General features: G+C 38.6%; 1 protein-coding gene across 7 annotated transcripts in view; it reads right to left on the minus strand.

The window, feature by feature from the left end:
- The window catches only part of ALKBH8 (alkB homolog 8, tRNA methyltransferase), a 67,607-nt gene that overhangs the window by 24,604 nt on the left and 15,982 nt on the right, over window positions 1-27,021 (minus strand). For all 7 annotated transcript variants that reach the window (XM_035264430.3, XM_035264434.3, XM_035264433.3 and 4 more), the window contains exons 7-8: window positions 26,722-26,792; window positions 7,122-7,228 (exon numbers count right to left, since the gene is read on the minus strand). In XM_035264430.3, the coding sequence (XP_035120321.3) occupies window positions 7,122-7,228; window positions 26,722-26,792 (178 nt within the window). The remainder of the gene's footprint in view (window positions 1-7,121; window positions 7,229-26,721; window positions 26,793-27,021) is intronic.

The raw sequence follows: 27,021 nt of genomic DNA on the forward strand, positions 1-27,021 counted from the left end.
CGAAAGCATACAATTCAATCTTAAATTGGATAATACTGATAAAATAAATAAAACAAAGATTGAAAAGTAAAAAAGAGGCTGAACAGAGTGGCTCGTGCCTATAATCCCAGCACTTCAGGAGGCCAAGGTAGGAGGACTGCTTGAGCTCAGAGGTTTGAGACCAGCTTGGACAACATAGTGACACCTCGTCTGTACAAAAAATTAGAAAAGAAATTAGCCAAACATGGTGACACACACCTGTAGTCCCAGTTACCCAGGTGGCTGAGGTGGAAATATCCCTTTAGCCCAGGAGGTTGAGACTCAGTGAGCTATGATTGCGCCACTGTACTCCAGCCCAGGTGACAAAGTGATACCCAATCTCAAAAATGAAAAATAAAAATACAAGTAAATAAGTACAAGCTATTGGACTGTAAGAAGGCATGAAGAGGATTCATTGGAGTAAGATAAAGTTTTTGAATGAAAAAAGGATTCGGTAGAAAAATTATGCCTTTTTTAAAGTTCAATTTCCACATAGTGAAATGCACAGCTCTTAGGTGTAGAGTTCAATTCATTTTGACAAATACGTATGTGCATTTAACCACCACATTAAGATATAGAACACTTCTATCACACAAGGAAATTCCCTTGTACCCTCTTCAAGTCAATCCTTCCCCACCTTGAAGGAACGACTGTTCTGATTTCTATCAGCATAGTTTTGTCTATTCTTGAACTTCATAAACAGTTAGCGCTATTTTGTGTCTGGCTTTATCTACCCAACATAATGATTTTGAGACTCATCCATGTTGAGTGTATCGGTAGTTTGTCATTTTTTATTACTAAGTAATATTCCAGAACACAACACAACTTATCAAAAATCTCATGTCGATGGATATTTTGGTGTCCACAGTTTGGGACTATTACAAATAAAGCTTCTGTGCACATTCTTATATACATAATTTTTGGATATACAGTTTTACTACTGTTGGGTAAATACCTAGGACTCAAATTGGTGGGTTCTAACAAGTAATAAGGAGTGAAATTGGTGGGTCATAAGGTAAGAAACTTCTGGTTTTCCAAAGTAGTTATACAATGTGCACTCCAACCAGCAACATATGAGAGAGTTCCAGGCTGCGTGACTTTCTCACCAAGACTTGGTATTTTCTGAGTTTAAATATTAGCCATTTTAGTGAGTGGCATGTGGTATGAAATTGTGGTTTTATTATTTATCTGATGACTAATGATGTTATACATCTTTTATGTGCTTATTAGATACGCATAGATCCCTTTTTGATGAAGGATCTGCTCAACCCTTTTGCCCAATTCCTTCTTAGATAGAAATAGATAAAGATATAGATGTAAACATAAATATATAGCAGATATTTTCTCCCCATGTGTGGCTGCCTTCTCATTTTCTTCATGGTATCTTTAGATGAGCAGAAGTTTTTAATTTTGAGGAGGTTTAATTTATTATTTATTTAATTTTTTTTGAGACAGGGTTTCGCTCTTGTTACCCAGGCTGGAGTGCAATGGCGCCATCTCGGCTCACCGCAACCTCCGCCTCCTGGGTTCAGGCAATTCTCCTGCCTCAGCCTCCTGAGTAGCTGGGATTACAGGCACGCGCCACCATGCCCAGCTAATTTTTTGTATCTTGAGTAGAGACGGGGTTTCAGCATGTTGACCAGGATGGGCTCGATCTCTTGACCTCGTGATCCACTCGCCTCGGCCTCCCAAAGTGCTGGGATTACAAGCGTAAGCCACTAATTTATTATTTCTTAATAGTAAGTATGTTACTAAATCTCTCTTTAAAAAAACTTTGGCTACCCCAAGTTCACAAAAATCGGTTTTTTTTTTAATTTCTTTTAAGCTATTTTATAGTTTTTGCTTTCACATTTAAATCTACGATCTACCTCAAATTAATTTTTGTGAATGTTATGAGGTAGACTAATGGTTCATTTTATTTCCACATGGATATTCAGTTGCTCCAGCATCATCTGATGAAAAATTTCCTTTCCACACTTAATTACATTGGTATCTTTGTCAAAAATATACTGACTCTGTATATGTGGAGCTATCTCTGGATATAATCTGTCCAACTGACCTATCTATCTGTACGATAATACTATTTTGATTACATAGTTGTATAGTTAAGTCTTAAACACCAGGCAGAATAAATCCCCTAACATTGTCTCAAGATTGTTTTGACAATCACATTTCCTTATACATTTTAGAATCAGTTTGTCAATTTTGACAAAAAAGCCCTTTTAGAGTTTTAATGGGAATTACACCATCTCCATTGATTTTGGGGACAACGGATATATTAACCATATTAAGTTTCCTATCCATAGGAAATATGGGTAGCAATAATTTTCCTATAATTTTCAGTCTATATGTGTTGTATTTCTTTTAAAAACTTATTCCCAAGGTTCAGATCTTCTTAGGCCAAGGGTTCTGCTTCATTTACCCTAGGCAAGGTTATCTCTCTATGAAAGTAGGCTTCTTTATATTCACAAGGAATGTGCTAAGCCTGAAAGATCTCAGCAAATTATATAAAATTCTAATTTTTTTTTTTGAGATGGAGTTTCGTTGTTGTTGCCCAGGCTGGAGTGCAATGGCGTGATCTCGGCTAACCGCAACCTCTGCCTGCCCTCACCCCCACCTAACCCTGGGTTCAAGTGATTCTCCTGCATCAGCCTTCTGAGTAACTGGGATTACAGGCATGCACCACCACGCCCAGCTAATTTTGTATTTTTAGCACACCGGGGTTTCTCCATGTTGGTCAGGCTGGTCTCAAACTCCCAACCTCAGGTGATCGCCCTCCTGGGCCTCCCAAAGTGCTGGGATTACGGGCATGAGCCACCGTGCCTGGTCTTAAAATTATAATGTTTTATTTAAGTTGTTGATACCTCTTTACTATAATAAAAAGCCAGGTAATCTAGAAAGAGAAATGTTGACCTAAAATTGATTTGATCCTAAAATGAAAACTATAATGTATTTCAATTCTCAACTTTCATTTTGTCACTGCTATATGTCACTCCGTCTGTTAGAAGAAACAAAATTCCAAGCGAATTGCTTTTTAAACACCCAGTACATTAATTCTGAGTACTAGAAAGGAAATGTTTATGAGTCTTGATGCTATTTTAAATAGCATTTTAGTTTCATTTTCCAAAAACTAATTTCTAAATACTGACCTCGTATGCCACTACACTCACTTTCAGTTCTAGCGCTTGCCTTGTAGATTCCCTAGGACTTCTTACATCCACAACAATGTAATCTGCAATAAAGAATTGTACTCCTTTTTTTCAAATATTTATGATTTTTATTTCTTTTTCTTGGCTTCTCATATTGGCTAAAATATCCAATATAACATTAAATTGAAAAAGTATAAGCAGACATCCCTGACTCGTTCAGTATCTTTGGAAAAAACTTTCAACAGAATACCATTAAGTATGATGTCGGCTGTGAGTCTTTCATAAATACCCTTTATCACACTGAGCAAGTTCCCTTCTTGTCCTGGTCTGCTGGGTTTTTATCATGAATGGGTACTAAATTTTGTCAAATATACTTTTTGCATCAATCAAGATGATTATGCTTTTTAATCCATTATTCCTTTAACGTGATGAATTACATTGATTTTGAAATGCTAAACCAACTCTGAAATACTAGTATAAACTCCACTAGGTTATATTTTCTTTTTGTATATATTGCGGGATTAGACTTTCTAATGTTCTGTTAAGGATTTTCTCACCTCCGTTAGGAGAGACGTTGGTGTGTAATTTTCTTTTATTTCACGTCTTCGAAATGTTTCGGTGTCAAGGGTGATTAATGCCAGCCGCATAACACAAGGTAGAGAATGGCTCTTTTTAAAAAGCCTGTGCTAAAGGCAGTGTTTTAGAGGTGAAAGCAAGCAATCGTTGCCTGAATTTATACGACTGTTATTCTAATAGCTATAAACATGAAAACTATGGTACCAAACAAAGTCAAGATATTTTAGAGGAATAAGTCTCTCCAAGCTCTTGTTAGCAAACTAATTCCTCTTGTGAAGAGTAAGTCATTCTTTGTCACGGCTTTAAGTCAATTCTCTCACTTGTCAAAAATTACACCTTAGGCAAAGGCCAAGGAGTTCCTGCTTTTCCAACCAACTCAAATGTTTAAGAACAGGTAACATATGTTAAAGTAATGACTTATTGAAACATTGCTAGACACTGTTTTCCCTCTGCACTCAAATTCTAATCAAATTGGGGCAATATTCAATAAGAATATAAATAAATGAAACAGGTGAACTTGTTTAGAAATCTACTGTCTGCCATTACACACAGAGGATTAACTTTCATTTCAAAACAGCACAGTGTTCTGCTCATTTTTCTCGAAACATACATTCTCATTCAGTCTAGCTTTCTATCTCCTACTTTTAACACACAAATGAGTTCAAGAGCTATTCAATCTTCATTTAACTCGGAGATAAAAGCAACAGTACAAGCACAGTGTTAAAGGACAGCTGAAGCTCAGCCTCGGATGAAGGAGTAGCAGAAGGAATGGGAACGGTAGGGAACTGGAGAAGCAGGCTCCCACCTAAAGAATGCTAGTGATAAATACTTTCAGGCACTGCTGCCAAGCAATACTAAGGTCCAATGTTGTCAGATCGTCTCAATTTCTCAAGAGAAGCTGAAGATCCAAAATTGTATGTGAAAGCTCCTAATTTTCATATGCAGAAAACTGAAAAAAACAGACTGCCACCATGTGGACAACGACTGCACCAGCCGAGCAGAAATGCCTGACTGTGAGGTCTACCCGTGCTGCCATCTTCACTTTTCATCCAGGGTATGATGCCTACAACAGCAAATTCCAACTTGAACAAACTCAAGTTAGATTGAGGTATCCGGAATTAAAATTACAAGGCAGTGTGAACTTTTTCAATCCATGTCCCTCTACAATGCTTTCTAGTGCTTTTGTTTTTCAGCATAGAAATCAAAGTTTTATGAAGACTTACTTCCTGTTATTTACATGCATTTTAAGTGTATTAAATATGCTTTTCCAATCTATTCTCCTTTCTACCCAAACACTCCAATAAACCTCTCAGTGGCTGGTGTAGCATTTGTTGGATGTCTGTCTCTCTTTATTGCCTCTGGTCTCTTTGTCTCCTTCCCTCCCTCCCCCATTTCCCCAACTAACTCTCTCTCTCTCTCTCTCTCTCTCTCTCTCTCTCTCTCTCACACACACACACACACACACACACACACACACACAGAGTCACGTTACAGGCAATGTGTATTAATGGCAACCTTCAAAAATAATACTGGGGCCGGGCGAGGTGGCTCAAACCTGTAATCCCAGCACTTTGGGAGGCCGAGGCGGGTGGATCACGAGGTCAACAGATCGAGACCATCTTGGTCAACATGGTGAAACCCCGTCTCTACTAAAATTATAAAAAATTAGCTGGGCATGGTGGCGCGTGCCTGTAATCCCAGCTGCTCGGGAGGCTGAGGCAGGAGAATTGCCTGAACCCAGGAGGCGGAGGTTGCGGTGAGCCGGGATCGCGCCATTGCACTCCAGCCTGGGTAACAAGAGCGAAACTCCGTCTCAAAAAAAAAATAATAATAATACTGAGGGTTTTTTCCCTGAAAATACTGCAGAGAATTCTGACTCCAGAGCCAGTATTAAAAATAAATATTACCTATATCTAACTTTCCAGACAACTCTATTAACATTTAATAGTACAACATGCTTTCGGTAAGAGAATAATGTGATCAAATGTTGTTTTAGAAAAAATTAATCTGTACTATTACCAGAATAGATTAAAATATTTTCACAATATGTATATATGAAAAGTAATTTCTTATTTTGTATTTGCTGTAGTAATACTATTACTCTTTAGAAGTTTAAACATTAGTGATAGCAAAAATGCTTGAATCCAGAAAAGAAAATGTCATTATTCTCAAAATTCCAAGAAGACCTGAAATTAATAGATCACATCATCATTTTTTTTTCATTTTAAGTGCACAAAATCGGGTCATTATTTTTTAATGGCTCACATTTAGGACAGGTTACAAAGTCATTTACATGTTCATTTCCTTGAATTTTTATAAAAATATGTCAGCTAAAATCTCCAAGCAGAACAGAATTAATAAATTCAGAACTCAGCAGTATTTTAAGGGAATATATATAAATTTCAGCAGTGTAATGGTCTCTCCTCAAAAGGCCAAAGATGTATCCCTACCAGAAGCGCATACTCGTTTATTTAGATTTTAATTTAATAAAACAAACTCAAACTGCAGAACATTCTACCACACAACTGGCGTCCTCAAGAGAGTCAATGTCATTACAAGCAAGGAAAAGTTGAGAAACTGTTTCAAACAAAAGACTAAACAGAACTGACAAGACTTAAACGTGACGTGGGATCACAGACTGAATCCTGGATCGGAAGGAATGCTTAAAGTACTCCCACATTTAACTGCGATATTTGAATATGGACTGTGTGAGAATACAGTAGGAGTATTTTGTCAGTGTTGACTTTCCTGAACTTGGCACCGCACTGTGGTTTTATAGAACAGAGATTGGCAAACTTTTTCTGTAAAGGGCCAGAGAGTGAATATTCTAGGCACTGGGGCCACTTGTAGTCTCTCTCAAATACTCTTCATCGTATTTTTCTTTTATAATCTTTAAAAATGTAAAAACCGTTCTTAGCTCGAGAGTGGTACGAAAACAGCCTGAGAGCTAATGTGGCCCACTAACCAGAGCTTGACAATCTCTGACATACACAGTGTCCTCGTTCTTAGGAAATACACATGAAGCATGGAAGAGTAAGCCATAATGTGCGTAACTTACTCTAAAATGATTCAGTAAAAACAATAATAACGTATGTGAGAGAGAAATAAAAAATGTCCCAAATGTTCAAAATCGGTAAATGCAGGTGAAAGATTAAAGAAGTTCACTGTAAAATGCTTGCAACTTTGCTATAAATTTAAATTTTTTTCCAAGTAAAAAGGTGATGTTTAACAAAAATCAAACTATAGATTTATGCCCCTAGGAGTTTTGAACCCAAAAGCCTCAATCTGCAGGCACAGGGCATGGTCTCTGTGGCTCAGACACAGAAGAATGAGAAGTCTCATGGAGTAAAAAGAGCCCTGTCATATTTCAGTACGTACCCATGGGTCCAAAGGTATCTAGATTCTCCAGTCATCACCAGCAAACTCCGACGAGGCAACATAACTGGCACTGTGATGCCATCTGGGTGCTTAAAATCCATGACAATCTTGAAGCAAAGACAGAAGCATAAAGATGAAGCCAAAATTTCATATACTCCAAGGATAAGAATGATTAATAGAGTTGGCTATTTTTCTGGGCTACCGGAGATTAAAACATAAAAATGCTTAGAGAAAAGCATAGCACCACGGTTCTCAAACTTTACTGTACATGAAAATCGACTAAATGACAAAAAACCATACTTCATCCACAGAGATTCAGAATCAGCACGTCTGAAGTAAGGCTCAGAAATGTACATATCTAATAATCAACCCCCAAAATTATAAAGCAGGGGGTCTCAGGTCACAGCACAGAAAACAGCAGGGCAGAGGTCGAACACAGAGACTATGCAGCTGAAACACTCATAGCCCGGTTCTTCTGTTTATCAGCCACGTGACACAGGACAAGCCATGTAACCCCACTGTGTCTCTCAACTTACAGCATTTTATGTAAATTATATAGACAATTATAGAGATAATCACAACACCTGGTACCTAGTACAACAAATGCACAAAAAGTAGCTGTTGTTTTTATTATTCATGGAATTAATCCAAGAAGAAATAACTATTAAATGCACATTCTCTTATAATCCATTACATTATATGAGACTCTGCACTTTTAAAGTCATGCAGCATACTAGAATCACAGGCTGATAAACAGTCAATCAAAGAAACAGGAACGTTTTCAGCAACGTTTCCCAAGTTATGCTCATATATTATTCTGAATAGCAACCTATAAAGATAAAATAGCCAAGAAAACGTTTCTGTCCTAGGAATTCATCAAAACCCAAAGACTTCAGTCTAAAAATAGCAGCAGCTGGCAAATAGGAACTTAAAAGGCTTAACACAGGGCTGAAAACTATTCCTTTAGGTGAACAAATCAATCCATTTGAAAAATAGATATGACAACCAACTCTACGTGGGATGAGAAGAGTCTGGCATAGCAGCTTCCCTGAAGGTCAACTTGCACAGTACCTGGCACAAAGTCAACGTTCAATAGATGTGAGCTGCAATTACTATCAATACTAATATCAGCTCAAATTAGATGACACACACGAAAACTCTGTAAACTACAAAATAAAGTACACAGAGCTAAACTCATTTCCTTCCTTCCTAACCTATCCTTCCCATCTAAGCATGGAAAATAGAGTAAGGGGGTGGAGTTCAGTTTCCCGACAGCTGTCTGTTCCAAATGTCTACATATAATTTCATACAGTCAAACTCTGAGAGCATTGGAAACACTGGGGATTAATTCTCAAGTTTTTAGAGACAAAGTATGTTGATACCTGTAACTTTCTTAAACTGTATAAATAAAAGATGAACCAATAAACAGATGAGGCATGAAGAGATGGTTAGATTATTTGGTAAAGCAAGTGTATTAACTGTTACTTGTGCAATCTAGGTAGCAGACATATAAGGATTTACTGTACCATTCTTCAACTTTTCTATATGAAAATATTCATAGCTGGCTGGGCGCAGTGGCTCACACCCATAATCCCAGCACTTTGGGAGGTCAAGGTGGGTGGATCACTTGAGGTCAGGAGTCTGAGACCAGCCTGGCCAACATGGAGAAACCCTGTCTCTACTAAAAATAAAACAATTAGCCAGGCATGGTGGTGGGCGCCTGTAATCCCAGCTATTTGAGAGGCTGAGGCAGGAGAATTGGTTGAACCTGGGAGGCAGAGGTTGCAGTGAGCTGAGCTCACACCACTGCACTCCAGCTCGGGCAGCAGAGCAAGACACCATCTTGAAAAAATATATACATATATTCATAATAAGTTGTTGGGGTGAAATGGGAAAACCACAGTGGCCCATTTTAAAACCAATTTATGTAGGTTTCGATTTCCTTACTAGAAGCTAAGGCCCACACATAGGAAAGAATAATGAGCATATTTATTATTAGAGACAATTATCCGTGGCTTAAAGGAAATCCATGTCCGGATATCCAGATGAAAACCGTAATGATGGGGAACTAGTCTAGAAGACTAGACTTGAACTCATTCAACACATATTTATTCATCGTCGGGTGAGACATCAAGGGCTACAATAGTGAAGAGAGACAAGCTCTATGTCCACATAGAAGTTACACATTTTGGCTAATATGCAACACATTTTACAAATGCACAATACATATGTATTTGTGAAATTCAGATATATTTCCTCCTATGAACAAGAGTAATGATTTCCAAATAGGAAAATGTCAGTATAAACAAGTGATTAGAACTCACAAGAGAAATATGAACATGATATCAATGAATTCAGAAACACCTGTCCTGGCATATACGAGCCAGGTTTCAAGGAAGAAAAATACACAACAAAATAAGCTAAATGTTATCAAGTATGTATAAAAATGTACAGAATACTGGCCGGACGAGGTGGCTCACACCTGTAAAACCAGCACTTTGGGAGGCCAAGGCCTCCCATTTGAGGTCAGGAGTTCGAGACCAGCCTGGCCAACACGGCGAAACCCTGTTTCTACTAAAAATACAAAAATTAGCCGGGTGTAGTGGTGTGTGCGTGTAATCCCAGCTACCTGGAAGGCAAAGACATGAGAATTGCTTGAACCTGGGAGGTGGAGGTTGCAGTGGGCTGAGATCATGCCACTGCACTCCAGTCTGGATGACAGAGTGAGACTCTGTCTCAAAAAAAAAACTACAGAATACTTATTTTTGATGATCATTATTGATCTGTCCTTCCTGCTGCATCTTACGGAGTACCTACTTTGTAAAACATTACATTTTAGGACTAGTTACCATTAGCCAATTAACTCATCCCATATTTTGTATCAAAATAAAAAAGCTATTCATTCATATATTCAAGAAAAATTTTTTATTATTTTGTGTCAGACATGAAAATACAAAATGAACTAAATCCTTCAAACACACACTGTGGGTATTACTTTTCTAATAATTGTTCTTAAAAACAATTAAGCAAAATAATAAATGAATAAACACAAATCCTCTACCTTTAAAATTTAAAAATCTCAATATAAAAATCATGTGATCAAGACATATACTTTTAAAATACATTTTTAAATGAATAAATGAAATACAGGAAAACGTAGAGAAAAAATAAAATACCCAACTTTCCAAAGATAACCATCTCTATTTAAACATTCAGATCTATTTTTTCCAGTCTTTCTCTAGGCATTTAAAAAAAGACTTCATTTTCATTTTTATTTTTCAGATAGAGTCTTGCTACATTGCCCAGGATGGGCTCAAGGGACCCTCTGCCTCAGTACCCCAAGTAGGTGGGACTACAGGTGTGCACTACTGCCCCTGTCGAAATGCTTATGTCATTGAACACACCTTTGATGAACTATGGCATCTTGCTATTTTCATTTAATATTAATGCAGTATAATAAACACTACTCATGTCTAAAATATCATTTTAATGGCTGCAAAATAGTCTATCATATGGCTGTACCTTAATATTCATAGTCAGATGTGTACGGTATTTATAATTTTTTTTTTTTGAGACGGAGTTTCGCTCTTGTTACCCAGGCTGGAGTGCAATGGCGCGATCTCGGCTCACCGCAACCTCCGCCTCCTGGGTTCAGGCAATTCTCCTGCCTCCGCCTCCTGAGTAGCTGGGATTACAGGCACGCGCCACCATGCCCAGCTAATTTTTTGTATTTTTAGTAGAGACGGGGTTTCACCATGTTGACCAGGATGGTCTCGATCTCTTGACTTCGTGATCCACCTGCCTCGTCCTCCCAAAGTGCTGGGATTACAGGCGTGAGCCACCCCGCCTGGCCTATAATTTTTATAATAGTGTTTTCACAAACAACTTAAACCTTTATCATAATTTCTGTCTTGGAATAAGAGTTATCAGGCTAAAGGGTATGAATAATTTGAAAGTTCTTAATACAGAGAGACAAACTGCTTTCAAATAACTACACTCCTCCTGGCAGTATGTCACTATTTGATCATATTTTCACCAACACGGGACATGATTTTCTTTTAAAATCTTAGTTTCATAAATATACACCATGGAATACTACTCAGCTATAAAAAGGAACAAAATAATGGCGTTCCCAGCAACCTGGATGGAACTGGAGACCATTATTCTAAGTAACTCACGAATGGAAAACCAAATATCGTAAGTTCTCACTTACAATTAGGAGCTAAGCCATGAGGATGCAAAGGCGTAAGAACAATATAATGGACTCTGGGGACGCGCACGGGGAAGGCTGGGGCAGGGGGTGAGGGAAAAAAGACTACACATTGGATACAGTGTACACCGCCTGGCTGCTGGGTGCACCGAAATCTCAGATATCACCACTAAAGAACGGATCCATGTAACCAAAAACCACCTGTTCTCCAAAAACTACTGAAATAAATTTCAAGAAATCTTAATTTCAAAATACGAATAAATCATCTATTATTGCTTTAATTTGCAAATAACTGCAAACTCAAACTGCAAATCATTCCTAATTGTTATCCTTTTATTATAGCTATTTAATGTGTAGAGGTTTTGGGGGCCAGCTTTGCAGACATACAACCTGTGCCCGGAGCTCTATGCGCAGAAGGGTCCCACATTAGGATTAATGCTCTGCTGTTATTGTTCTGAAATTTTTTTTTCTGAACTTCTTTTTCTTTCCTGAGAATCTCCTTTTCTTAATTAATAGGAATATTCTTCTGTATCAAACTGACCATTCCTCATCTTTTTTTTTTTCAATAGGCTTTTGGGGAATAGGTGGTGTTTGGTTACACGGATCAGTTTTTTAGTGGTGATTTCTGAGATTTTGGTGCCCCATCACCCGAGCAGTGTACACTGTACCCAATGTGTAGTCTTTTATCCCTCACCCCCAACCCCTTCTCCTAAGTCCCCAAAGTCCATTGTGTCATTCTTATGCCTTTGCATTCTCATAGCTTAGCTCCCATTTATGAGTGAGAACATAAGATGTTTGGTTTTCCATTCCTGAGTTATTTCACTTAGAATAATGGTCTCCAATCCCATCCAGGTTGCTGTGAATACCATTATTTTGTCCATTTTTGTGGCTAAGGAGTATTCCATCCTCCATATACACCACATTTTCTTGACCCTCTCGTTGACTGATGGGCATTTGAGCTGCTTCCGTATTTTTGCAACTGCTATAAACGTGTGCGCAGTTATCTTTTTCTATAACAACTTCTCTTCCTCTGGGTAGCTATCCAGGAGTGGAACTGCTGGATCAAATCGTGGATCTACTTTTAGTTCTTCAAGGCATCTCCACCCTGTTTCCCACGGTGGCTGTACTGGCTTACATCCTCACCAACAGTGTAAACGTGCTCCCTTTCACCACATCCCTGCCGCTGTCTATTATTTTTTATTATGGCCATTCTGGCAGGAGTGAGGCGGCGTCGTACTGTGGATTTGATTTGCATTCCCCTGATCATTGGTGATGCTGAGCATTTTTTCCTGTTTGTTGGCCATTTGTATATCTTCTTTTAAGAATTGCCTATTCATGTCCTTAGCCCACTTTTTGATGGGACTTTTTTCTTGCTGATTGAAATTCTCATCTTTGAACTTGTGTTAAATGAAGTCTGATGTAACAATGGATAATGGGCATGAGCAAGGAGATACATGCAATATGCTCGTCCCCAGTTCCCTGAGGCCCATTTGGGGAACGCGTCCACAATACCCCATGAACACAGAAGTGTGAGAGTACACAGAGACTCAGAGCACACAGTAAGCCCTTTATGACCACCACTGAGTGAGTGGGGACACTGAGCCTCGAAGGGCCGCCAGAACTTGCTTCAAATGCAGAAAGAAGACAGTGGTGTTACAAGAAACACAGCAACCAAGTGTTAAATCCAATTTTGCTTTAAGTTTCCTCCTTGTACGTTCAGCCTAAAGGTTCTTCATACGTAGTGAGCTGTAATCTAACTGGATGTCTAAACAGACTGCTAGCTACTCTTTTACCAGTCACAGAGTTTCACCCAATAAAGGTGGCCATTTGTTCAGACAATGTCCGAATAAGGCAAATGCCAAGCTGTAACTAATCCAGCTGTTTCTGTACCTGACTTCCATTTTCTCTATGTCACTTTAACTTTTTCTGTCCATAAATTCTTTCAAACCACTCGGCAGCACTGGAGTCTCCGTAACCTATTCTGGTTCAGGGAGCTACCCGATTTATGAATCATTCACTGCACACTTCAACGTGTTTAATTTTAACTTGTCTAAAGTTTTTAGCACAAGGAACCCTACCATCATATCCTTTCTTATTCACGTTACTTCCCCGTGTTAGCTAACCACTTAACAGTGAAAATGATATGCAGAAGAACAGAGAATGACAGGACAACCTGAAGGCTGAAAGAAAGAGCTCGAAGTAGTGGATTAGCGCAACAAGCCAGAGAAGAAAGCTGATCACTCACTGTGATGTAAGAGGATAAACAAGGCTCTAAAACCAAGGGCAGCACCAACTCCCTCTAGTCCCGTGTCTCCCCACTGAACATTGCATGCATCAAGAGTGAGGTGGATCACTGTGAGTACGGGGATTGTCTCGCTGCCGAGGGAGCCCTGAATGAAACGCCCCAGCAGTTTTATAAACTCAGCGGTCAGGGGAAGGGTGAGGGGGAAGGACTACGAGTTGAAAAGTAACTAGTACTAGGTCAGAGTAAAGAAAATGTCTTTGAAGTTTCCAACTCCTCCTTCCACAAAAAGCCTTGGCAGAGGTGCGTGAAGAGGACCTCGGCCAAAGAGCTCAGATAAAGAGATTGGGGAAAGAAGGTGTCTGGGCTAGGAATGCGAACAGGCATAAGAGCACGACTAGCCAGGGAGGTCTCACCCCTTCATTACAACTCCACTTCGACTGCAATGCACTGGCTGTTGCATTGTCTACTACCGGGAGGGCACTTTCCCCCATGAGGCCACCAGGTAAAGCCTTTGTCATCGCCTATGGTGAGGCCTGAAAAAAATCACACAGGGTTTCAGCCCGGAGCTAGACTCCTCAAAATTCATAATTCCTTTCCCTTCCAGTCCTTCCTTACTCCGCAGCAAAATGGAAGACAGACAGTGTTAGCAGAAGGTGCACAAATCAAGTGAAACGAAAATGGCTATTGTGGAGATAGTTTTATGCAGTGTTTCCACTATTCTGAGAAAAATGATCACGAATGTACAAGCACAAAATACAAATTGTTTAAGTTTGGCGATTCCCAATAGCAAAGGCATGGACTCAGTCTAAATGCCCATCAGTGATGGACTAGATCAAGAAAATGTGGCACATATACACCATGGAATATGGTGCAGCCATAAAACGGAATGAGATCATGTCCTTTGCAGGGACACGGATGGAGCTGGAAGCCCTCATCTTCAGCAAACTGACACAGGAACCAAAAGTCAAACACCACATATTCTCACTGAATAATGAGAACGCATGGACACATTGAGGGGAACAACACACTGGGGCCTACTGGAGGGGTGTGGTGGGGAAGGGAGACCGTCAGGAAGAATAGCTAATAGATGCTGGGCTTCACACCTAGGATGGGATGACCTGTGCAGGAAACCACCGTGGCACATGTTTACCTACGTAGCAAACCTATACATCCTGCACATGTACCCTGCGCTTAAAAGTTGAAGACAAAAAAACAAAAAAAAGTTTGATGATTCCACACGAGTTACATGTTCTTACATTTGCATCGAAAGCTAGTATCACACGGTATGAAGACAAATGGTAGGATTCGTGCCAACAGTTCAAAATTTAGATGTCTTTACACTGATGGCATTAAATAGAAAATAAAAACCACCCTGACAAGAAGAGAAAGACCACGGAAGGAAAAGCTTTATACTTGAGCACCTTTCTGGTCCATTTTCCTATGTTTTGAATAAGGAGTCTACATTTTCATTTGGAATTGGGCCAGCCCCACAATTTACATAGCTGGCCTTGGAAGTTCTGCATTTTTTTTAATGTTGTCTATCTATTTTATAATGACAAAACACAAAAATACAATTTCTTCATATGCTTTCAAAACCCCCATCTTGGTCAGACAAATATTCACTCCTATTTTATTATAGATTTTCTATTATTTTTTACACATTTTAGCCTTTATTTCTCTGAGACTTATTTTGGCATAAAATTTGACAGTATAGTTTTTAAAGTTTAAAGATATAATTTAATTTATAAAATAAAATGTAGACTTCCTGGGAAAATTATTCTTACTACATTCCATCATCAAAATAAGGTATTTTCAGTATCATCATATTTGAAGTATCTGTACCTTAACTAAATGCTTGTTAAAAGACCAAAAAATAAAAAGACTTTAAAAAAAGTTCAATCTATAAAGTTCCCCTGAAACTACTGAATCATTCTGCTATGTGACAATTTTGCTCCACAGGAGCTTTTTCCAATTACCCTTTTTTGGTTTTACTTATTTTCTCTATTTTCTGAGATGGCAGAGTCGATAAAGACCACGTGCCCAGCAAGCTTACAGGGCATGAATGAGGATAATGCTCAGTCCTCAGCAAACACAAGGTTGAGACATTCTCATCTTATACAACTTTCCACATCTAAAATACAACAGAACAAAAACCCCAGACACAGTCAACAATCTATCCACCAAGAAAAGTTAACATTCATAACAGAAAAGCACAGGAAGGAATAAACGGATCTCCATGGTGGCTAAATAGGATAAAGAAGAATATACTGCTACTGGGAACATGTCTGAGAAAGAAGACAAATTTAATCCTGAACCTTAATGGTTAGAAAGACGCCGAGATCATTAACCTTTTTAGGGAAATCCCTAAAGAATACCTGGACAAATGACATTATGATGTGAAAAATGATGTGTGATTCATAGAGAGAATGATAAAAGCTAAGAGTGGACAACTTACTATATTTAACTAGAGAAAATATTTTATAGCTGAAAGTCCACTTGTTTCTCACAATCCACCAAACGAAAATATCCTATAGTTGTGCTAACAATTTCATTTGACCCAAATGAAATAAGAGTTTTCTTTTTATTTTAAACAGCAAAGAGAAAATTCCATAAAAGGTGATACCCCTAGAAGCATACTTTGCTAAGCTGAAGAATAACTGGAAGAAAAGCTAGCTGATATGCCATATTTTTCCAGGGCTGAGGAACTGATAGTAATTTTTCCCTGGAGACACCTTGGAGACTAACGGCTGCTGCCAGTGGCCTTTAAACCTTCTGCCTACACCATGTGGCCCGCTTCTTTAGAACAGGTTAAAAGCAAGGCCCACCGCAAACCTGTTTCCCTTCCCTGATTCCTACTGGAAAGAGATGTTTTAAAAAACAACAACAAGAAAAGCAAAAACAGAAAACAACCTCCACACACAGGAGACTTAAATCCATTGCCTAAATTTCTTGAAAGTTAGAATCCCAAAATTACAAAGTCCCGTGAAACTCTAAGGAAAAGTGGCAATGTCACCAACACATTCTGTAATCAACATACAGAAACTCCCACCTGAAAGCGACTGAAAGAAAACAAGTTCTACTCCCTTGTCCCGCAGCCAGCAGCAACGGTATCAGGTACAAGCCTCAATAATCTGGTCATGAGAGGAGAAACACTGCACACACCAGCACACGGTGGTGCCTACGGCATCAAAGAGTGGGCGCCGAAGTGTTATGGGCAGCGGCCACCTACCACTGTGATCCAAAGGCTCTTACCTCTCATTGCTACTGAGAAAATGAGAGGCAGAACACCACTGAATGCTTCTGGTGTAGAAGCTTTCCTAGTTGATCAGGTACGATGCACACATTTAGAGCATACACCTGGGAGTGTGCCTGCAGGAATGCATATGTGAAGTAGGCAAAATTAGATTCAGCAAAAGTTTTAAAAGAAAACACCACAAAAAAATCCATTGTAAAGCAAAAGTCGGCAAATTCCACCTTTCACAAATACAACCTTGACTTCCAAAACTAGGTCTCAGCTGCTGAACAAATAGATTCTGTCCTCTTTCTCGTCATCCCCAAATACAGATGACTTTGAACTGTTTTGTCTAGCTGAGCTCAAGTGTAATGTAAAATAAAAATAAAACGCATCTTTTTAGCTGATGGTCTAGACACCATCAAATGTCACGATAGAGAACAAAATATATGTTGCATAACTGGAAAATAAGCTAAAAAAGAAAATGCTAAATTGGAGACACTTTAGCCACCATTGCATATTCAATATTATAAATGCTTAGCTCAAATGCCTAACAGATGACATGCTATGTTTACGTGTTTACACCGAGACCACTGGCTTCGAGTTCTCCCTTACCACACCATGGCTTCATTTCTTTGCAGGAACTATGAAGTGAAATCCACCACCATTCAAAAATGGGCTCACAAACCACTTCAATAAAATTAAGTTTTACTTTATAATATGAAAAGGTTATAGAGGTCATCAAATATTTTAAAGAATATTTTAAATTGTATCTGTTTACTTGTTAGATTCTGTCGAGTACAAAAGTCAACACATATTTTTGAATGAATGAATGAATTCATCATAAATAATGTATTTTTGCAAATAGGGTGGTGTATGTTATATATTTGGTCAGAAGACTTGCTAAATTTTATTGTTTATTCTCTGGGCTTTCCTCCTTAAACAAAATAAACCATCAGATTCACAAAAAAAAAACAAACTGAGAAAGCTAGATTAATAACAGTCATGGGTATATCCATTCCTGAGGCTCTAGATTATGCCCATGAGGAAAAGTTCACTTAATAAAGCATCTACCACAGTCTCTAGCATAGAATAGTTAGCTGCTGGCGGTGATGATCCTGGCAATGGTAACGTTAGTTAATGGTCAAAGGAATAGAAGCCATAGTAGCTACTATTCCTGTCGCCAACTGCGTATCAACTCCCTACGACAATTAAAATGCAAGTATTCCATGTCCAACTTAAGACAGAAAGCACCAAAATTTTCTCCATGGTCAGTTAAAAGTTATTAATAGGGACAAGCTAAAACCCAAGTCCCCCAACTTGCCAAATGTTTAATTTAGCCCTGGTACAAACATCTCAGGATTTGAAACCAATACACATGGCCTTGAACTTATTCAGTTTCTAGCAGTGCACTGGAATATTTAACTGAATAATGATTAGAACTGCCATTGGGGGCCTATATTCATTTCTATTTATTCTTTGTCTTAAAGAATAAATCTAAAATCCCACTGCCTGACCTCCCAGGCTTTAGCATTTCAGCATTTTCTAACTCAATGGTATAAAATCCTATCTAAATAACACAATCACCTGTGAGCTTTCTGTAAATACAGAAAGCCAGCCTTCATCTCCGACATTCTGAATCAGAATAAGACACAGTACCTGCTCTGGAAAAACACAGCCCAGTAGGGGGAACAAAAAAAAAAAATCACAGGGACCACAAATACTCAAATATCAGAAATAGGCTATAAAACAAAGATGCTTACCATGTTTAAAGAAATGAATGCTAAGCTTGAACATTTCAGCAAGGAACAGAAATGATTAAGAAAAAAAAGAGACCCTGTAGATATAAAGAAAAACCAGACATTCTAAAACAGAAAAATGCCATAACTAAAATTAAGATATCAAGGAATGAGCTTAAGAGCATGTTAACACAGCAAAATAAAGAATTAGTGACAGAAGGAACTATTTGGAGTAAAGCATGGAGAGACAAAAGATAGAAAACACAGAAGACAGCATAAGTAAAATAAAAAAATACAGAAAAAGGTTAATGAAGAAAGGATGGGACAAGGGCAAAATCTACAGAAGCAATGACTAAGCATTTTCCAAAAGTGACGGGAAAACTCAATCTACAGATTCAAGAAACCCAGTAATTCCCAAGTGGAATAAACAAGCCCATCAAAATAAGCAGAATAAGCAGGATCATAAAAACACAACAAAAGATAAAAGAAAAAAATCTCAAGAACCTAGAGAAATAAACAAAAGTCACCCTCAAATGTAACAACAGCAATAACATAAGCCACAAAAAAGTAAATGAAATCTTTAGTGCATGAGGAAATTTTCGGGAATGATGGATATGTTCATTATCTTGAGCATGGGGAAGGTTTCGTGAGCATTTATTAAGTACATGCAGCTCATGGTATTCCAATTACATCTCCACAAAGCAGTTTTTAACAGAAAACATGGGATGCAATAAAGAATTACTTAGAAGCAAAATTTATTATCACAGAATTACATGTCAAGAATATTTGACACAAGCCAGGTGTGGTGGCTCATGCCTATGATCCCAGCACCTTGGGAGGCCAAGGTAGGGCAGACTGCTTGAGCCTAGGAGTTTAACACCAGCTTGGGCAACATGGTGAAACCCTGTTTCTACAAAAAATACAAAAATTAGCTGGGTGTGGTGGCTCGGGCCTGCAGTCCCAGCTACTGGGACAGCTAAGGTGGTGGGTGGCTCGAGCCTGGGAGGTCAAGGCTGCACTGAGCCATGAGTGTGCCATAGCACTCCAGCCTGGGGGACGGACAAGACCCTGTATCCAAAAAAAAAAAAAGGAATATTTTGCCATGTTCTGAACTGATCAACTGGTAGACCGTGTCGTCATTAACCAGACCAGGACACCCAGAGAGAGCAAAGATTTTGCTGTGTATGGGAGAATGACACTGGGAGGCGAATGGCTGAAAACGAAAACGATGAGCTCTGATTTGGGCAGATTAAAATGCCTTTTAGAATGTGGGATATTCAGGTCTAATATCTAAGGGGGAAAAAAATCCAGGTTGAAAGTATTTCTGTATCCCCCAGAATGCCGTGGACAATGCTGGTCACATAGTGAGGCTCTTTTAACCACCATCCATTTAACCAGCCAACATGCTCCACTCTTTCTATGATGTATACTCATCCCTGAATATTTGTTGATGATGGACAACTCCCCAATATGTTCATGCATTTCTAATCTCAGCGATAGAGCTATACGCTTAACAAGTCAAATTGTGTATGTTCCCAAATCTCCGTGCCAGTTACACTTACCATTGTAATTATTTAATATTGTATAAATGAAAGAAAGTTGAGAAAAGACAGCCTTTTTCTATAGAAACCAAGTTGAATATTGTAGAATGACTCAATAAAGGTAAAAAAATAAATATAATTTTACGACATATGTGAAAATTTGATAATAAAATACTGGAAATAAAAACATCAAAATGTAAAACCCCACACTTAGATGGTTTCATGAATGTCTTTACATGTTTGTCTCACTTTAAAGAAATGAAACTGGAAAGTCAAAGCAGACTACGGCCCGTCACAGAAACAAAGACCTCAGCCCCACCACAAAATATTGATGAGTGAATTTGTATGTGTTAAGTTAAAATGTCTGCAGTATGCATGCATCTTTTATTATTATTATTCCCTAATTAAAGTGCAGCCAACTGGTAGTTTCAACTACATAACCTAAGTGGGCTTCCACTCTAGTTTTCTGAACTCTATTGATTTTTCTAAATTTTATTCTAATTCTGCAATCTGGCTGGAGTGATATAATGCTGCTTTCTTGCTTCAAAGTAAATGGACATAGTTCTAACTGAAAAGACAGAAGAATCGATACTCTAAAGGCTCCAAATACAGCAGAATGTTCTCTTTTATGATGTCATGCCATGAAACAGACTCTGTTAGCAGACTGCTGGCTGAAACAGGTATATTTCTTTGCCATTATCCTTACTGAAGGGGTTTGAATGAAGGAGCTTCTACTCCACAGAAAGAAGATAAAGAGTGCATGTTAAGAACTGTCAGCACTGAGTCTTATTTGCCCAATTTATGCAAAAGGGAATGCTGGCTTCCAAGCAATCCTGAAAGATGAGAAAATTACACAAAAATAGGAGAATCTTCAGAACACAAGTTACTAGGGAAAGTGCTTAAAAGTGAAAATAGAATTCAATGTATAAAAGCTGACATGATCAAACAAGGTAGAGCATTTATTTATTTCTGACCTACAAACCAGCAGATCTACTTGTCTACTCCAGAAGTTTCGAATGTTAGAGACACACAGGATAAAAGGCAAAATGCTTAGCTGGGCACGGTGGCACATGCCTGTAATCCCAGCTACTCGGGAGGCTGAGGCAGGAGAATTGCCTGAACCCAGGAGGCGGAGGTTGCGGTGAGCCGAGATTGCACCATTGCACTCCAGCCTCGGTAACAAGAGCAAAACTCCGTCTCAAAAAAAAAAGGCAAAATGAAGATTGGCCTAATGCCACTTTAATTATACTGTGATGCAACTAATCCCATGTGAGAATTACGCTCTTTTTCCACATCTACATTAATAATATACATATACAGCCATATAGAAGTTACCATGGCTTTAGATATAAACCACACACACACACACACACACACACACACACAGAGAGAGAGAGAGAGAGAGAGAGAGACAGAGACAGAGAGAGAGGGAGGGAGGGAGGGAGGGAGGGAAGGAGAAACATACATGCACCAGGATGCCAGATCTCTTTAATGCCAAGGGCACTACAGAGAGAGAAAAAAATCCTCAAATAAGCTATAAAGAACGAGAGAAAGGAGAGAGGAGCTACACAGAAGAGACCATTCATTTTTCAGAACTTCAGGAAATGCAAACATTCCAAGGACTCTCAGACAAGAACAAAGTGTGGAGGCTGGATAAGATAAAAACAGAAGAGACTGTTTGGCTTCCCAGGCTGTAAACACTGCTTATATAGGCAAATACTGAGGGCTGAATTTGAGGTTGGAGATGAAGCCAGTACGTCTGTGGTCCAGCTTGTACTGTTGTTTTAAGTGGTATAAAGAAAATGTCTGGGTGTTTTTTCCAGTTTGTGCTAAGGATCTGAAAATAATAAAACATTTGTCCATTTAAACAAGAAACTCTTAGAATAAAAGTACCCTACGAGTCATTCTGATTGACCAGACTGGGAAAAAAAACAAAAACAACGACCCCAAAAAACCCATTCAGACAGGTACTTCGAAACAATGCATAAATAATTTTTCCTCCGTACCCTATGACAGGAGATCAGGCTGGACTCAATATTATTTGCTGAAACCATAACCCTGAAAGAGTGAAAGATGTGGCCCTCTATAGCAAGACATTCAGCAGACGGGTCTTCACTATCCAACTATCCAATTATCCGCATCCACTGAGTTGCAAGCGTCATTATAATAAGAAATGTTTACTGATGAACGAACTGCCATAAAATCAGTACCTGCCCAGATATCTCTCTCTGTTCGATATCAGCAGCTGTCTCTGCCCATCGTGACTAATCACTGCCATAAAATTAGTACTCGCCCAAATATCTCTCTCTGTTCGATGTCAGCAGCTGTCTCTGCCCATCGTGATATAAACATTAGCCAGTGCAATGCAAATGCAAAACTAACTACATTTGCAATTCTCGAAAAAGATGGACTTCCTGAAGTTGATAAAAAGGGGTATCAGAGAACCATTTAAATCACATGCAAATCCATTTAACATCGGAAAATCTGGCAGAGTCAGGACTTTTACAATGAAGAGAAAAACAACACAATGATGCACTTTTGATAGTCAAGCTGAAAAGTCAAATAGAGGCATTTTTATCAAGCTGTCATATTTTATCAGAAAAACAAAACCAAAACAAAGTTAATGTGACTCATTCTTTGTTCTAAAAATTTGTACATTCACTGGATTTGAAATGAAAAAAGAAAATAAATAAAAATAATAATTCGTACATAGTTGCAATATAATCTAAACATTGTTGAATAAAATTTTTCTTTAAGAACTATCTTCATAAATTTTAGTTCCATTTTCCCAGATAGGTCCTAATCAAAAGTTGTTTTCTTATTTATAATAGAAGTTAGGTAGTGGTTTCAGGCAGATGCACATTAAATAGTTATTTTCATTGTCAGCTGATCAACTCTTACGGTATTTGATGAACCGAGTATCTGCCCAACAACATTACTAGTTTATTATCATTAAAGGTTATAGCAAGGGCATCTCTCAAAACATGCCTGGCCAGCAAGGGCAGCTTGCAATTTACAACAGGACAAACCTATCAGTGAAGGATTATCTAAAAACATAAGCCTTGCAGACTTCACGGGTACATGTTATTTCCTGTATCCCGAGGCAGCCTACTCCTTGGATATTTCCCTAGGCTCATCCTCGGTTAGGGGAGCACTGAGTATTTGAGATGGAAAGAAACTGGTTGGTTCCTTGATTAAATCACTGAGCTGTGCCAACAAATTAAAACTTTTGGGACTAGCCTTCCTCGAGACATCTCGTTATGTGAGATATGAACTTGCTTTCCTATGTGATCATTTTTATTTGGGTTTTCTGCTGTTACTTACAGCTAAAAGCATCCTCACTTATACACATATCATACATATTTCGAAGGTACGAAAGCCTTAAAGAAAATCACAACTTACTCTAGAAAGAAAACTAATATATTTGAAAAAAAATCAAACTATTTTTGCTCAATATAAAATGTACACTATTTTTAGACATACTGTAAGAGTTTTAAGAAGAATATGCTCCAATAGTCATAAAAATAAAGTATTTAAATAATAAAGCATTTAAGACATATTAAAGTTAAGAATACCTCATGGGAACACCATGAGTTGGAACATTTAAGAGTTAAAAGAGATCTTGGAAATTTCCTGGGAAAGACAGAAAAGTAAAGAGTTAAATATAATGTGAAAGACTTTAGCTGAGTCTTTGACGTTATATTTACGTCGAATAAAACAAAAAGGCACGACAAAAGACAAAACAATAATGTCACTGACAAAATTATTACAGTAAAATGGAAGCTACCACAGGCAGCTTAAAACCGAGAATGTCAAAGATGAGAAAATAAGGAAATAGGGCCAAAGGTACAGCACTCAGATTCCAGGTGTGCAGCAAGGCGCTAGGAGAAAATTCACGTAATAACACAGCATCAATAAATCAAACAGAACAGCACAAGTTGCAAGGGTGGAAAGCCATCTCTGTCATGGCCCCTTGAAACCCCACTTCTAGGCTGTGGGAACATGAGCTTCCTTCTGTTACAGAAGCAAAGGCTTTAAGTAAGGAGGCTTAGAACAGGTACAGCTCAAGGAGGGTATCTTAGAACAGATACACTTGCGGATTGCGCTGAGTATGAAAAACACTTTCACATACATTACCTCATTTTATTTCTATCACAATCCTTCAGCCAGGAAAGAAATATTATTAATCCCGTTTTAGAGATGAAATAAAGGCCCAAATTTAGTAGACTGTTTTAAATCGCATTATAAGCTGAAACAAACATCATAAACTTAAACTTATAAGAGTTTTAAGAATATGCCCAAGTAATCAAAAAAACTTTTTTTTTTTTTTCAAAATTACAATGATTCATTTTCTCTCAAAGGTGTCTTTTAAAAGAAAATCAAGTCAGGCACTGTGGCTCACACCTGTAATCCCAGCACTTTGCAAGTCCAAGGCGGGTGCATCATGAGGTCAGGAGATTGAGATCATCCTGGCTAACATTGTGAAACCCTGTCTCTACTGAAAATGCAAAAAATTAGCCAGGTGTGGTGGCACACGCCTGTAATTCCAGCTACTCAGCAGGCTGAGGCAGGAGAATCACTTGAACTGGGGAGGCAGAGGTTGCAGTGAACTGAGATCACGCCATTGCACTCCAGCCTGGGCAAAAGAGCGAGACTCCATCTCCAAAAAAAAAAAAATCTGCTGTTGCTGTCATAACTTATGCACACTTTCCAGCCATTACAAAGATGGCTTTAACCAAAAGTCATTCAAACTGGCAGCTGAAAATTACGGAGACATCAAATGGAGATAATGAATGCAGCAGATTTTCAGTTCAACTAAAGGGCAAATTTCTCCTTCTTCACAATTTCTAATTAAAAACTATGAAATGATCTTCTAGGGCACTGGAGGAGGGGGGATACTGAGTCCACATTTCTCATATTTCCCTGGAAGGGAGGGAACTTCCCTAGGAATAAAAAGTACAAAGCGCACTCCTAGTTTTCTTCCCAACCCTTCACTTACAACTCTCCAGAAAAGAAGGAATACCTTTGTTTATTGGTTACTCTGAAGCCAAGCTCACTTGGCTCAGCCCTTTCCTCTTGTTTTCAGAGCCAGCTGGTTTGCAGGAGCTAACACATGTCTTGTTAGAGGAGCTCCTTCATATGCACAGTCTCTGCCTCTATGGGGAAGGTCTCCAGTTGTCCAGCTATGCCAGTGACAAGGTCAGTACATCTCTTTTTTTTTTTTTTTTTGAGACGGAGTTTCGCTCTTGTTACCCAGGCTGGAGTGCAATGGCGCGATCTCGGCTCACTGCAACCTCCACCTCCTGGGTTCAGGCAATTCTCCTGCCTCGGCCTCCTGAGTAGCTGGGATTACAGGCACGCGCCACCGTGCCCAGCTAATTTTTTGTATTTTTAGTAGAGACGGGGTTTCACCATGTTGCCAGGATGGTCTCGATCTCTTGACATCGTGATCCACCCACCTTGGCCTCCCAAAGTGCTGGGATTACAGGCTTGAGCCACTGTGCCCGGCCAGTATGTCTCTTTAATTGAGGGGTGAAGTATTAACAAGTCGACTTGGCTACAGATCTAAAGTCATGTTCTGCCATCAGTTTTCTCAGTAGTAAAGTTAACATTCTAATCTCCAAGTATCTTTTGTCTCATTTCTCAGTTGGTTACACAGTTAGGAGGAAAAAGTGAAGATGTCCTTTACTGGTCTCTAAAGCTACAAGCAAGGATGGACGATAAAAATAAAAAAGAAACCAGAGAGAGAAGAGGGCTTTTTCCTCCCCGATCTCGTTATTTTTGAAAGCAGCTGTGTAAGTATCTATACACATAGTTAAAAAGACGGTTTCCTCATATCAAAAGCACTAATTATCAAGTCACAGTATCAACATGACTACACAAGCTCTGGAAAGGTTACGAAGCCAAAGCACTGACAAGCTCATGATGGAAATTACACAAATATGAATAGTTTTTGCCTCCAAGAACAAAATCAGAATTTGAGACAGCCTCTAGTTAGATTAGATGACCTCATATTTTAAGGACTCGTCTAGATTTAAAATTCTGATTCCAAAAATCTGTCTGTACGCTGCACGGATCACTTCAAATCACATGAAATATTTTCTATTAGGGGCTCAAGCAAAGCGCAGCTACAGAAACAAATCAATGAGTAAACATGAGTCTCTTTTTCCTCATCTGTAAAAATGAAGATATTACCCTCTACTGCTCAGAGTTTCTGAAGGGACTGAATCAGGTAATACATGGAAAAAGCTCATCAAAATTCAGAACACAGACTTTTGTTTCCTTTTTCTATGGCCTGCAGATACTATCCTTTGCCACTAGATGGCAATGCTGCACCAGTAGGTCAAAAAAACAGGCCAAATTGCACCAAGGAGAGTCTAGATCTTATTTAACCGCTAAAAGTTGGTGTAAAAAATTAAATTTCAAGTTGTTTTCCTGGCATCTGATGAGGTGACAGATAAAACTTTGGACGTTTAACAGAAGAGGACATTAAAAAGAAACCAAAACGTTAATGGTGCCCTTATTTTTCATTTTTAAATCTTAATTCATTTTCATTAAGAATGCAGATAATCTTTAAAAGGGCATTGTACAAGGTAAGACGCATGATAACGGCAAATAAAAATGAACATTTACCTCTGACCCCAAACTGAGAGAAACGATCTCATCCTCAAAAGCAGAATGCGTGTCAATATGAGCAGGAATTCCTGAGATGAAAAACAGGACGACACGTCACTTCATTTTTCCTTTTAGCAGATTTAAGATGGCAGTAAACATAGCCTTATGCTACTGTGGTGAAAACACTGCTTGAGAATCAGGAAGGTGCTTTAATTTTGGTTGAAAGGAAGCATTTCGGGTGAACGTGATGAAAATATATTAAAATAAATAAACTAAAAATACCTTAAGTGGAAGTGCCATTGGGGTTTGATCTAAGAT

This window comes from Callithrix jacchus, chromosome 10 (genome assembly GCF_049354715.1).
Source record: "Callithrix jacchus isolate 240 chromosome 10, calJac240_pri, whole genome shotgun sequence".
Taxonomy (NCBI): Eukaryota; Metazoa; Chordata; class Mammalia; order Primates; family Cebidae; genus Callithrix; species Callithrix jacchus.